The 14,583-nt window shown below is 42.0% G+C and overlaps 3 protein-coding genes across 5 annotated transcripts; 2 read left to right on the forward strand and 1 right to left on the reverse strand.

Moving 5' to 3' along the window:
* The first annotated feature begins 37 nt into the window (after positions 1 to 37).
* Positions 38 to 4,379, forward strand: rngo (DNA damage inducible 1 homolog rngo). 2 transcript variants are annotated; one of them, XM_015186074.2, is made up of 5 exons: positions 38 to 168; positions 228 to 729; positions 2,110 to 2,650; positions 2,727 to 3,012; positions 3,095 to 4,379. In XM_015186074.2, exons 2-5 carry the CDS (start codon positions 492 to 494, stop codon positions 3,479 to 3,481), a joined length of 1,452 nt encoding a protein of 483 aa, XP_015041560.2. In that variant the 5' UTR covers positions 38 to 168; positions 228 to 491; the 3' UTR covers positions 3,482 to 4,379. The 2 variants fall into 2 exon arrangements, with proteins under 2 accessions (XP_015041560.2, XP_001354680.3); XM_001354644.4 differs by having other exon boundaries at positions 40 to 157.
* A 42-nt stretch (positions 4,380 to 4,421) lies between these two features.
* eIF2alpha (eukaryotic translation initiation factor 2 subunit alpha) lies at positions 4,422 to 5,844 on the reverse strand. The gene is made up of 2 exons (XM_033383555.1): positions 5,045 to 5,844; positions 4,422 to 4,978 (listed from the first exon to the last, which is right to left on the reverse strand). The coding sequence occupies exons 1-2, from the start codon at positions 5,737 to 5,739 to the stop codon at positions 4,639 to 4,641; spliced, it is 1,035 nt and encodes a 344-aa protein (XP_033239446.1). The 5' UTR covers positions 5,740 to 5,844; the 3' UTR covers positions 4,422 to 4,638.
* A 422-nt stretch (positions 5,845 to 6,266) lies between these two features.
* Positions 6,267 to 10,093, forward strand: eIF4H1 (eukaryotic translation initiation factor 4H1). Of its 2 annotated transcripts, none has more exons than XM_001354642.4 (5): positions 6,267 to 6,410; positions 7,337 to 7,642; positions 7,745 to 8,037; positions 8,674 to 8,982; positions 9,055 to 10,093. In XM_001354642.4, exons 1-5 carry the CDS (start codon positions 6,379 to 6,381, stop codon positions 9,219 to 9,221), a joined length of 1,107 nt encoding a protein of 368 aa, XP_001354678.2. In that variant the 5' UTR covers positions 6,267 to 6,378; the 3' UTR covers positions 9,222 to 10,093. The 2 variants fall into 2 exon arrangements, with proteins under 2 accessions (XP_001354678.2, XP_003736162.1); XM_003736114.3 differs by having other exon boundaries at positions 7,745 to 7,938.
* Positions 10,094 to 14,583: the final 4,490 nt, after the last annotated feature.

The raw sequence follows: 14,583 nt of genomic DNA on the forward strand, positions 1-14,583 counted from the left end.
GCACCCGCTCGTGAACCAGTTCATTTTTCTAGCACTGAAGTGCTTCTATGCTTGATATGTCAAATGTTAAATGTATTTTAAATATTTGTTCACACAACTCAAAATTCGGTTTGCCTCTTGAGCCCAGAGAGTTTCGTTTCCGAAAAAACATTCTGCCGTGGGTATTTTGTGAGTGATACTGTAAAAATACATCGATATCAATGTAAATGCAACCCATGACATCGCAGCGGCATTTATGTTGGGTATCAAAACAACAAAGCAATAGCACACACATACTCCCAAGGCAAAACCGAAAGAGAAAACGCAATCAAAGAAACCGCCAGCGAGAGCATTTATAAATTATTGCAGTCCGTTCTAGCAGCCGTTCAGTCGTCCACCAAGTGAGAATCCTCCCAAAAGAGTGTTTGTGCGCAGTTAATCGACCCAGACCAGACCCACGGAGTTAAGTGAAACCCCACACCGTACACCAAGCGCCAGCGGTCTCTCGAATTATGAAAATCACAGTGACTGCGTCCGATGATCGGCTATTCTGCTTGGACGTGTCCCACGATCTCGAGCTGGAGAACCTCAAAGCTCTCTGCGCGATGGAGATCGGTGCCGAAGTCGATCAAATTGTCGTCCTTTTCAATGGGCAGGAGCTGACGAACAACAAGCACTCGCTGCAGCAGTGCGGCGTCAACGATGGGGACTTTATTATGCTGGAGCGAAGAAGGCCCAACAATCGCGCAGGTGAGTTGTGTGGGTGCTGGCGGGGAGGAGGTGTAGAGCGCGCGAACTCTATAACTGGGTCATTGCTTGCGCCACGCCTGTGGCCTGCTGGACCCAGTGACTGAACCGCCCCAACTTTAGTCCCTATAATCCATATGGAGATGGCACGGATAGCATTCTCCTACATCCAGGTGGCTTGATGGTCAAAGAATTTTTTCTAGAAGTTTTGAAATTTGAATCCGGCCTGAGACGTGGAATGATCGACATGCATAGGCCTATCACTGCATGTGCGTGTGTGTGTGTTTGTGTGTGCTGGAGTATTCGTATACCCTTTTTAGAGGCAGTTTCCATATTATTGGCATATGTTTGTAAATGCACAAAAGAAGTAATCTAATAGGGGAGGCTCAATTTTCGGAGACTCTCATCTCGTAATACTAGAAACATGATTAGTTGCAACGATGCCTTCATGTTTGGTTTTCGACTTTTACTTTTACTCAAATTTGCAAATCGGGATAGCATTCCCGGTGTCCACAAATTACTCAGTTTCCTTAACTTAAAAGTAGTACAACTCTTGTGTAATGAGTAATTTTTTTGCACAAATAAAAATATTTCAACCAGAATCAACCAATTTCAACCAATTAAAATTTGCCATTTGTTAGAGGCGCCATATGTTAAGACGTAGCTTAACTAACCAATTTGTGCCTACAATGGCGGGTGCGCCCCTCAACGACAAAACAAAGGGTATACACAATTCGGCAGATGCCTTGAAGATTGCTTTCATGCATTTTTTGGAAAAGATCTTTGCCACCGGCGGCCGCCTCTGCGTCGCAGTTAATTTTAAAAATAAACGCGTTTTTTTGTTCGCCATTGCTGTTTATTTTTTTTTGTGATTTTCTTTTGTTTTCCCATTCATTTTTGTGCACATTCCGAAAGAAATTGAAGACAAAAAATAAAAGCAAATGGGAGCACACACACAGACACAAACAGAGCCAGAGACAAATGCACAAACACACAGAGCACTGGAAAGGAGGTGGACTTGGTTCCAATGCAATGGAGTGGAAAGTGGAAAGTGCGCGACGGCAATGGCGCAACCACATGCATACATATGTATGTACGTTGGCAGGTGTACATGCATGTATGTACATCCTCCATCCATAGATGGAGAAGGCAAAGAACAAGTGTGCTCTGATCTCCGTCTCGGTCTCTTTTTTTTTGTCTGGCTGTTTACTTGACCCCATCGTGCGTGGTTGGCCTTGTCTGTCCGTACAGTCCATCCCCCCCATCCGAGTCCCCCATTCAGATCATCATATATGTATGCACGAGTATGCTGTGTGTGGGCGATGCACAGCGCATTGAATGGGTTAGTAATCGGTAATAAAATGATTCACCCTCCGCCACCAGGAGGTGCCAACAATCCGGTGATAAGTGGACTCGACTTTAGCAGCATCGCTGTGCCGGGAACCAGTGCAGCGACCAGTGGCGGCAGCCCACCCTCGACCAACCCCAACCCCGGTCTGGGAGGATTAGCAGGACTGGGAGGAGGTGTCGCCAGCAACAGTCTGCAGCAGCAACAGCAGATGCAGAACCTAACAGACATCCCCATGACGGACGAATTCAATGTGAACTTCGATGACGATCCGGCGACGGTGAGGCAGTTGTTATTGTCCAACCCGGAGACACTGGCCTTGCTGCGGGAGTATAATACGCGGCTAGCGGAGGCCCTCGACTCGGGGGATCCGGACACGTTTGCCCGGGCCCTGAGGGAGCATGTGACGGAGCGGAAGCGGCGCAACGATCAGCGAGTGCGAATGCTGACGGCGGATCCGTTCGATGAGGAGACGCAGCGTCTGATTGCCGAGGAGATCAAGCAGAAGAACATTCAGGACAATATGGCTGCGGCCATTGAATACAATCCGGAGATCTTTGGAATGGTCACGATGCTGTGAGTCATCAGGTTATCTGCACACCGGGCCTGCCTAAACTGAATCCACCCGTTTCCCCCCTCTGTCCACCCACAGGTACATCAATTGCAAGGTGAACGGTGTGCCGGTGAAGGCCTTCGTTGACTCTGGGGCCCAGACGACAATCATGAGCAAGGACTGTGCCGAGAGGTGTCACGTGAACCGGCTGATTGACACGCGCTGGAACGGTGTCGCCAAGGGTGTGGGCACCCAGCCCATTCTGGGCAGAATCCACATGGTTCAGCTGCAGATCGAGAACGATCATTTGACGTCCAGCTTCACCGTCCTTGGCCAACAGCCCATGGACATGTTGTTGGGTCTGGACATGCTGAAGCGTCATCAGGTAAAGCATTTCCTTCATTTGAATTCAAACACCTAACTCTCTCCTTCTCTCTTTCTCTCTATATGTGCTCTATTGGCTGAAGTGCCTCATCGATCTGCAAAGGAATCTGCTGATAATTGGCACCACCGGAACGACGACACCATTTTTACCCGAAAGCGAGCTACCGGTTGGTGCCCGGCTCACGGGCAATCCAGAGGAACAGGCCGAACAGCAGGCGATTGCTGAGGCCATGGAGCAGAGTCGGAGAGAGGGCGGTGCATCCACCTCCACCTCCGCCTTGGCAAGGTTCGGGGCGAATACCATCCAGCCAATGGATCCGTTTACCGAGCAGGATGTCAGCGATCTCATGGCCCTCGGATATCCGCGCGGCGATGTTCTCATTGTGTTGAAGCAGTGTGGCGGCAATAAGCAGGTGGCCAGATCCCTGTTGCTTAGCCGCAACGAGGCAGCCGGTGGCGGACTTAGCTGAACTCGGGCTGGAGCCCCAGCATCCCCACCTCCACCCCCAAACCCGTGCTCTGCCTATCCCACGACAAACCCCACAGCCACCTCCTACGCAACACAGTTCACTCCTCTGGGATCAATTGTAACAAGATCATGAAAACCAACATTGCAGGATAGCTAAGGATATGCTGACGAACAATCATAGCCAGCCAGCCAACCAGCCAGCCAGCCAGCCAGACAGACAGCCACTATATTCCGTTTTAACGAAATACTCCGAGCAATACCAAAACAAAAATGGAAAATGGATAAAATTAAATTTGTAATTTAGGAAAATTTTTGTAAGCTAATATGCCTCTTTTTTTATATGAATCGTTATACACAATAGCTAAATAGTAGGATTTGAATGCATTTGGGCGACTGCTACATACACAGACACGGTCACGGACACGGACACGTAAACGGAAGCGGACACCTCCTTCAAAACACTTAAAACTTGAGGACTAGGGTGTGCGTTTGTGTGTGTGGTTTTTTAAGAAAGAATATTTAAGATGCAAATGCAACGAGAGAGAGAGAGAGAGATAGAGATGGGGTAATGGGAATGGTAATGGTAATGGAACCATAGCAACGAAACTGAAACTAAATATTGAAGTGCAGCAAAAACAAAATATATACCGAAAATATGCCTGACTATATATATATACACATATATAGTATATATACACATTACACACACACACACACACACAAACACTCATATATATATATATATATATATGTGTGTAAACATTATATACAAATTTGATCTAGTATTAAGATGGACGCTCTTTTAGGTGGGACGAGATTATGTTAAAGGGCAAAGCAAATGTGAAATGATGGATTTTTAAGAATAAAAGAGTCGGGAATTGTTTTTGGATTTGGATAAACGGAAAAGGTGTTTGTTCCACAACTAATTAGCATTTGATTTATTACCATTTTCTTTGCCATCGCACCAACGGGCGGAGGCAGATTTATTCTTTAGCATTTAAATGCTACTTCTCTTTTGTGGCTTTTTGAATAGCTTTCGTTAAATATTTATGTATATATTTAGAAATATGAATTATACAAAAATCGCATTCTATTGTTCACACGCACGCAACACACCGCACGGCAGGGCAGGGATTTTTTTTTGACATAGTTTTGCATTTATTTTGAGTCCTCGTCCTCCTCGTCTTCGTCATCATCAGATTTGGCATCCGCCGTTGAGTTTTTGTGATTGAACTCCTTTTCGGGATCGAATTGCATGCCCTCTTGATCGGCGGCATCCTCCTCATCATCATCGCCAGCGACTTGGGCATTCTCAGCCTCGGCACGCTCCAGGCGCCGTGCCAGATCGGCCTCATCGATGGCCGTCACCAGTTTGGGTGCCATTATCACCTTGAATTCGCCTTCATACTCGAGTATCTTGGCGCGTATATTCTCGATGGCCACCTCCAGGGCCTTGAGGCCGTCTGTCTTCTTTGTGGTGGCTGTGGTCATCACATATCTGGAAAATATATGGAGTGTTCAGTGGATCGATAGAAATTTTTTTTTTAAATGTTTATCAACTTACAGCGGTGGTGCTATAAGGTTAATGCGAATGGGCAGCTCTTCGGTGCTCAGCTCCAAGCCCTTGGTGAGGGATGCCTTCACGGCGTCGATGCCCTCGTAGCCGTAGCACGAGCACTCGATATCGGCGCGTATTTTCACAGTGGGCGAGACGAGTTTACGCTTGATGTTGCTCAGGAGCACCTCCTTGGTCTCCGGGTCCAGGTTGCATTCGTCAAAGACGGATGGGTCTGTCACCGATTGCTTGAAGATGTCGTAGGCCACCGTCTTGCTGTTGTACTTCTTTTCGAAATACCAGGCGGTCTTCTGATAGAGCTCCTCCAGCTTCTTATTGCCTTCGTAGCCAAGAATGTCGGCCACATGCCGCAACAGAGAGTTGATGGCCTTTGCTTTGGCAAAACGTTCGGTGCACTTCTCCACATCCTCGGGCGAAACGCGACGCTTAGAAAGATCTATGTAGCCCTTCTCCTTGTCCACACGAATGACGACAACCGGCTCGGTTTTTCCCACGCGGATCAGTTTGTTAATGGAGCGAATACGGCGACGTGACAGCTCCGACAATAATATCATGCCCTCAATGTTGTTGTACTCCAGCAGATGGACGTAAGCGCCCATTTCAGCAATGGACAGCACGTTCACCATGACGACATCCTCGATTTCGGGATATCGCTCGTTGTAAAACCGCGACGTTAGAGCCATGCTTGCAGTGTTCAAAGAACGACGATGATTTGGAATTCAAGCAGAATAAAAGAGAAAATGCACTCAGCGTACGCCGGAAAAAAAACGTGTACAATTTCGCTGAAACTGGGCGTAAGAAGAAGCGAGAGCAACATTAGTGTTGTAAGCTGGCAAGCTGACAATTTTCGGCGAATTCGCGGTGCCGATATTCATCGATGTGCCGATATTTTAATTAAATTGAGGACATGTACAAATTGTATGTAATTTTTCGCGATATTAATTTAATGAAATACCTTTAGAATGGTTCCTTTGAGGTTCAGGTGAGTTTTTTCCCTGCATATTTATCGATATTGTCGTCACAAGTGTTGCAAAATTTCTTTCGCGGCGAATTGACAAGTGTTGCTTGTGAATAAATTATTGCGGCAGCCCCTGAATAGCAAATAAATCCACTTTGTATGATGCACAAAATTAGGCATTAAATGATTTATGAGCATGCTAGACTCACCATCGATCTACCTATCGCACTTGCAATGCGAATCGCCGGAGTTGGCGGCACGCTAAGCAAATGGTCTAGTGTGTACACACTGACGGGGCGACAACTTGCGTTGTCAGGTACGTCTGCGGATTGCAGCGAATTCGCTCATTTGAAAAAAATAAAACATGGCTGGAAGAGGTGGTTATGAACACGCTAGGTAAATATTATTAACAATATTCAATAATTGTCGGTGCAATCTCGTCGAAATGGTGTACGTGTTTTGTGGTTCAAGTGTGTGGCACGCGCGTGTTTTCTTTAGGACAGACGTTTACCCAAATGTGTAATAATGCACGCGGTTTGGGCAGAAAGGCAAAACCATACCATACCACCAACACTGGCGCACGATTACGCACCCATACGCGCACACCGTGTTATGTACGTGTCGGTCATTGGTCGCCGTCGTTATATATGTATGTATATATATGGTGTTTGTGTGTGCGACAGTGTGCGTGTTTTTTTCTACATTCGGTTTTGTCTTTTCTACTGCTGTATGACCGTGTTTTTTCAGCAACACGGCTTGGCGGCATCACTGCCAACATTGCGCTCAACAATCGTGGCCTAACTATCCGAAAACAGCCCGAAAGTACTAGCAACTGGCCCTAGTACTGGTCACGGCAGCCGTTGCGCCGGGACCGGGGCTGGGGCCGGGTCAGGCCCCAGCAATGGGATCGGATCCAAACGCCCAAAATAGAAGCATAGTTCGTGGGAAAAACTTCTTATTGGCTAAATGGCAAAAGCGCGCGCTTTTGCACCTCCATTAAGTAGTGGACACTGGTTTTGTTTATGTATAATGCACATGCGACTATTGTTTATAATAGACACGCGTCGATGTAAGAGTCCAGTTTCGATATTTGTTGATGTTTTTGACCCGGTACCGGGTTCAGGTTTCCTTTTGTTTTTCCGCTTCGTTTTTCCCCCATGTGCGCTGTGCTTGCCTTTGCCTCTGTGTGTGTTCCGTGTTGGTGTGTGTGTGTGTGTGTGTGGGTAGAATAAAGCTCGTTCCGTCCCGGTGGGGGAGGTTGGAGAAAGGTAACAGTCTAAAGAATCCCTCTAATTATTATCATCGAATTCATTTTTTTCCAGGGGGGGATTTGGCGGTGAACGCCAGATGAAGGTACTGCCAACGGAACCGCCCTTTTTGGCCTTTGTGGGCAACCTGCCCCAGGGCCTCGTCCAGGGCGATGTAATGAAAATATTTCAAGACTTTGAGGTGAAGAACGTGAGGCTGGTAAAGGATCGGGAAACGGACATGTTCAAAGGCTTTTGCTACGTGGAATTCGAAACGCTAGAGAATCTGGAGCGGGCACTCGAGTTCGATGGTCGTATCAAACTGGACGATCTGTCGGCGCCGCTGCGCATCGATATAGCTGACCGGAAGAAAAACGATCGGTAAGTTACATTCTATCACCAGGATTCTTTCAATCTGAAATCAGACTAATATTTTTCTTTTGTCCGCCTCGTGTGTTTGCGTTTTCTTTTCAATTTCCATAGGCCCGGTGGCGGTATCGGCGGTGGCAATGGAGGCATGACCCGCGATGGTGGAAGAGACGGTTTCCAGAAGCGTGGACCGCCCCGACAGGGCGGTACGAGCCAATCCTATAGTCGGGGCGGTCCCGGGACTGGCGGCAACGGCGGAGGTGGTCGCGAGGGTGGCGGCGGCTCTGGTAATCGCGCCGATAGTAGAGGTTCGTACAATGATAATTATGGTGGTCACAGTGATAGAAGTCGAGGCGGCGGCGGCGCAGGCTCCGGCTCCGGCAGTGGCATGAATAGAGGATACAATGGTAAAGCATTTTTATCTGGCTTCCAACCAACCAATCAATCAACCAATCAACACGTAGCTGCATCCCTCGTAGTGCTGCCAAAAGTAGCAGTCTCTGACTCTGATTCTGATTCGAACCGAAACGCATGGGACTAATACATCCACGCTGCAGTCTCCGAAAGTGTTACCACCCTGTTCCTCTACCCCCTGCCCACCTTCCTACCTAACTAGATACCTACAAACCTCTCCACACTCTCTACACCCGCCCCCCAATTGCACAATCTCCCACTGCACTGGCTTTAAGTTATAGTTACTTTCATCTGTATTTTACCGCTCAATTTCTGTTGGCTTTTGGATCTATCCTGGAATCTCTATTCGATTTGATTTGCTTATCCTATATCCTCTATGCCATATCCCATATCCTATATCCTATTGCCCATATCCTTTCTAAGGTGCCTTGAAGTATCTCAAAAACGCACAGTATCAGCTGCGATAGATTTGAATAGATTTTCCCGCACGCTTTTAACTAGCATCAATAGCCAACTAGCTAGCATGACGAGCCTTAGCCTTAGCTTATCCAATCACAACAGGATCCTCCCACCTCCAGTTAGTTGGTTGTTCCACCTTGTTTGACATGTGTCGTGTCCACCATTTTCAGATCGGCCGGCGAATCGTGGCCGGTATGGAAACTTCAACAATGATGACCGGTTTGAGCGGAACCAGGACCGTGACCGGGGGCAGCGTGAGGGAAGTTATGGCAATCAGTCGCGCGACGGTGACCGCTACAACAACTTCAGCAGGCACCGTGACCGCGAGCGTACCCACTATAATCCCAACCAGCAGAGTGAACGTCCTAGCGGCGGCCTTGGTGGAGGCGGCGGCGGCCTTGGGGGCAGCGGCGGTCTTGGAGGCAGCGGCAACCTCGGTGGTGGTGGTGGCGGCGGTGGTGCATCGATTGGCGCCATAGGTAAGTGCTGGGATATTTTGTTGTTGTTATGTGTTGGTTCCAGTATTATTATGATGTATTCTTTGATTGCAGACGACACGGAGAGGCCACGCCTGCAGCTGCAGCCACGTACCATTGCTGCGCCAATCAATGCGGTGGCCGAAACCAAACAGTCGGCATCCATTTTCGGCAATGCCAAGCCGCGCGAGGAGAAATTGAAGGAGCTGGAGCAGAATGTCTCTCACAATGGCGACATCTAAAGTGCAGGGAATCGATCCGCAATAAAGCCTGATATGATATTTTGCTGGTGAGAGTGAGACAGAGAGAGAGAGAGAGAGAGAGGGAGAACGTCAGAAGAGGGAGATGGAAAAGGAGGAGCGGAGCGTATGCGTATGCGTCAGCATTGAAGAGGAAGAGGATTAGCAGCAGCAGCAGCAGAAGCAGCAGCAGCAGCATGCCGTATATAAACACATACTTTAATTAATAATTCTACGCTACATACCTATTATACACACACAACAAGTTATGTACTAAATTGCAAGATGGTGAGCGGAGCAGCGGATCAACTTAACTACAAACGAAACAACAACAATGAGTACAGCAAAAGCGACAGCAACCAAGAACCCTTACATTTTTCTAATGCATGCAACAGCAGCAGCAGCAATAAGATCAGCAAGCAACAACGTCTATAAATGTTAGTCTTAAGCGATAAAGTTTAGTCCCGTGCATATGGCGGGTATGTATATATACAGTATATGCAGTATATATGCATGATTCACGCCATGTGCACGCTTCTATTTGTTAGTTAAGTAAAACATATATAAACAACAACAACAACAAAAATAACAAAAAAGAAACCCAAGAAAAAAACAAAAAGTTCTACCATTAAGCATAAAACAGTAAACGAAAAGCAGAAACAAAAAAAGAAACAAAACAAAAAAAAAACTCGAAAAACAAAACCAAACAAAAATCGAAAACAAAAACCCTTTAATGACAAAACGTTCAGCGTAGCGCAGGCATGCAATTTATACACAGTTTATATGGCAAAAAAAAGCAGAAAATTAAAATAAAACAAAAACAACAAATGAACGAAACGAATAATTAAAGTTATATGCGGAAGAGAACAGCAGAAGCAGTAACAGCAGCAGCAGCAGCAGCCAGCAGCAGTAACAAATCTAACAAACGAAACAGAACAGAACAGCAACTAAGAGTACGGCACGAGAGGCACGTACATACGAAATCAGAGAGGAGAACGAGCAAATCGAGGATTAGCAACATTAACAGCAATAAAACAACCTCATATACAGAAACGGCAGACTACAAATATACATATATAGGTCTATGTAATTGAAACAAGGAATGTCCGACTAGAAACCCCATTTTATACCACCACCCCTGGCTCCTTGGCTCCCTGGCTCCCTGGCCCTCATAATCCAAAACATAAACTACAATCCAGAATCCATAATTAAGAATGCATGCATGCATGCAACATTTTTAAGCTTGTAATAACCATTCGCATTTTAGTGTTTGGTTCTTTGTGTTTGTCCCATTTTTTTTTAATCTTGTAATAATCATTCGCATTTTAGTGTTTGGTTCTTTGTGTTTGTCCCATTTTTCTCCCTATAATTTGGCTCTATCAGTTGCTTATCATTTAGAGACCAGGGAAATTCTGTCCAGTTCGTTGTAGATAATCTCTGTAAAGCGTCGATAAGTAAAATGAGAAATTTATACATTTCATTTAGTTGTTGCTGTCTGTATTTTGAGTTTTCCTGGTATCCATCGTCTTATGCGAGTACCTGCAAGCGAGAGGCGGTTTTCTTTTATTTCGAATTCCTCCCTATATATTTTTTTTTGTTTATTTTACTCTGTTAGTTTTTTTCAATAAATACATAAATACATATATGTTTTTTTTTTGTATTTTGCAAGAGCTGATGATACGCGTGAGTTGTAAATTAATTTGAAAATAAAGCAAAAAACATTTACATAAGAAATGTGGCAGCATTCTGTTCGGCGTGGTCTTTTTGTCCTTCCAGTGCGTTTTGGAGTTGAGTTTGATTTCGGAGTGCAGCTGAAGAAACCAGCTCGAGAATCGTTGTACATACAAAGAAAATAATCAAATTTCGGTGGCTCTCCGCTGATGTAGTCGTCTGTTTGTAATTTGTTTGTTGTTTTCGTTTTGGTTTGTGTCCCAGGCAGATGGTATGAGTGTCATACTACCATAAAATACCGTACTACCATACACCATACTACCAAAAACTCCAACAAGCAAAAACCGACTTGAAATGCAAGCTAAACCAGAGTTAACCGCGGCAAGCAAATGGAAATAGTAATACAAAATAATTTAAATTTAAATATACAAGTAAAATTAAAATTAACAGTAACAGTAACAGTAAAGCTAATACAATTTATACACCTAACTTTTAGCACTAATACCGTAAGCAGTCAAAGATTTATACTATACGAAAATGGACAGCAATATTTGTAGTTCCGAGTAAATGAGAATCAAGAATCAAGCAAAGCAAGCAAAAGCAAAAGCAAAGCAAAAGCAAAAATCATAGATGATCATAGATAAAAAAAAAACTTACTTAAACGCAGCCTAAAGGTTCTAAATTAAGGACTTTGATATGCATTTTTAACGCCCAGAAAGACAAAGAATTGTTTAAATTACGATTAGCGCGAAACCAAAACTAAAACAAGAATTTATACAGAGCAAGAGTTAGGCATTAACCTACGTTATACGAGTAACAAATCTATATAGATGATATATATACAAAATATACGCTATGGTTAATGGCAGGGCTGATCGATAAAAATAAAAAAATTACAACAAGCAAACAACAATAAATAGCAATTCTACTTCTTAACAAAACACACAAAACATTTTTCAATAAAATCGAAGAAAGGCAAAAAAAAGAAATAAAAAATTAAATAAAAAACTAAGCTATAAATTAACAAGCAATTATAAAACTAGACCTCAAACTAAAACAAATCGTAGGCAAAACAAATTTTTACCAATTACCAACAACACCAACTAAATAAGTAACTTACATAACAGCAATTTATATAAATAATTAACAAGTCAACAAAGTCAAAGAATCAACATGCAACCTAATTAGGAAATCATAAAAAACAAAAACAAAACGAACTCTAAGCAAAGTATAAACCAATTCACCAACCAATACACCATATGATAACGAATATATATACATACAGATAAACATATATATATACATATATATATAGGTATATATTTTTTGTTGTTTGAACATTTTGTACGATACGATACGTATATATATATATACATAAATATATATATATATATATATATATACAACTAAATAAATTAACAAATAAAAGAAATTATAATACAACAAAGCAAACCTATTCAATCTAATTAAAATCGGTAACTTGCATCCTGGCTATATAGGGTCAGATCAGAATACTACTACTTAAAGATCCATTTCCAGATCAGTTTCCACGGTCGAGATACTCCATCGAAGAAACAATCAATTTGTTTGACTAGTGCCTGCTAATAGACGTCTCGTTATAATCTCAGACAAGAGGACAATCTAAAGTGCAAATGCAAATGAAAAGATACGTGCCTATCTTTCGCAGGCACCTCAGATTCGAACAGTAGACTTGAATCGGGCTGCTTTTGACGCGGCTCTTCGCTGCGTTGATGTGGACAATCATATGTTGATATATCGCCACTGAAGGACTGAAGGAAATGCCGCAAACATCGGTTGTTTGACCACTCCACCAGGTACTTATATTGTACCGCTAGCTATATCATTACTAATTCCAGTCATCTCTATGGGGTCGCGTATATTGAAAAGGTATCTATATGTATACTTACAATTATTCGAGTAGATACTACCACAAATTTTCTAGACCTGTAGGACTTCGCTAGACCTATTGAATTGGCCTTCATGGATGTGTAAAGGGCTGTCGCAACTTTCTTCCCAATTTCTTTGGAGTTTAGGTTCCGGTTTAACCTCTTGTCTATCACCTACCTTTCGCCAATGGCACTGTCGCTGAAGGAGAGCCTGATTGAGGGGTGGAACTTGTGAATAAAAACACAAATAAATTTTTCATTTGCATAACAAATTCAATTAAATCTCATTTTATTTCAGTTTTGTTTGTTTGTTTGTTTTTTTTTTGTATTTTTTTTTTACAATTTATTAAGCTAAAGTGTGAAAAAATTTCGCTTTAATTTATGTATATATATATATTTGTATATATATATATATATCGTTTTTGGTTTTGTTCTCTTTCTTTTTCATTTATTACATTACAATATTTGTTGGTTGCCCATTTATTAATTAAGTTTACTTTCGGTTTGCTTTATTATAAATTGATTTTGTCGTTTTCCCTTTGTTATAAATTATACATTAATATGCAACTTGTTTGGAGAACTAAAAAAGCGTTAATTATTTATATTTAATGAAAATAAAAATTGTTTATCTTTAAGACCTGTTTATTCGGGCTTCTTTTTTTTGTTTTTGTTTGTCTCTTGTTTTTCCTTGCTTCTTTTATGTATTAGTTAATATTTTTACATTTAGATGTTATTGTGCAGTTTTGGTTTCCTCATTTCTTGATTTTTGTTTTTCTTCGGGTATCGGCTTCGTACGTTTTTTTGTTTAATTTCGAATTAACTAATTATAATTCAATTTCTTTTGCGTAATAAACTAATTCAGGCGTTTGTTTTATTTTGTTTTCTTTTTGTTAAATACTTTAATCGAATATATCTAATACACGCACTCATATATATATATATATATATATATATGTATAATATATATATATATATATATATATATATATATATATATATACATATATATCTTTATAAAAACAATCTCTGTCTGTCTGTGTGTGTGTTCGAGTGTTTTCCTTAATTTTTTTTTTACTTTAATAAAAATGAATACATACAAAAATTGTTGTTCTGTTTCATTTATCCACTCTACTCTCATTTTTCTTATAAAAAAAAACAAAAAAAAACCGTGGTATTTTCTGTAGCTTTTGTAAATACTCGTATTTCGTCGAAAAATCGATAACAAGAGGCTTAACTTTGATCGAGTATCGAATGTGTGGCCACGAAAACATTTAGATGTATGACAGCATTTTTCATTCGTTTCGTATTATTTGTATTATTTTGCAAGAATTATTTTGTTTTAAGAATATTTCAAATACAATTTAGTTTTCCGTTAAAAAAAATTTAAAAAACAAAATGCACATCGTGTCTCTGTAGGTGTGTATATCTGTATGTATATGTGTGTGTATGTCTGTTGGTCAAGCAAATGGACAAAGTGTTATACTACCACATACTGTTATACGGATACATAAATATACTCATATACATGTATATATACATATATATATGCATATGTATGTATATGTATATTTGTATATGTATATGTCATATATACAGTCGATCTGTTTTTTTTAGTAGAAAAGTGGCGGGTGTCATAATTTCTTGTAGCATTTCTGTAATCTTAGCTTTTTCTTTTTAGCTGCATTTACTTTATCGCACATACATATGTATATAACCTTTGTATGTATATATACTATGTGTATGTGAAAATCATTATCTTCTTCTAAGGGAGAATCATCTGTGAGTGA

This window comes from Drosophila pseudoobscura, chromosome X (genome assembly GCF_009870125.1).
Source record: "Drosophila pseudoobscura strain MV-25-SWS-2005 chromosome X, UCI_Dpse_MV25, whole genome shotgun sequence".
NCBI lineage: Eukaryota > Metazoa > Arthropoda > Insecta > Diptera > Drosophilidae > Drosophila > Drosophila pseudoobscura.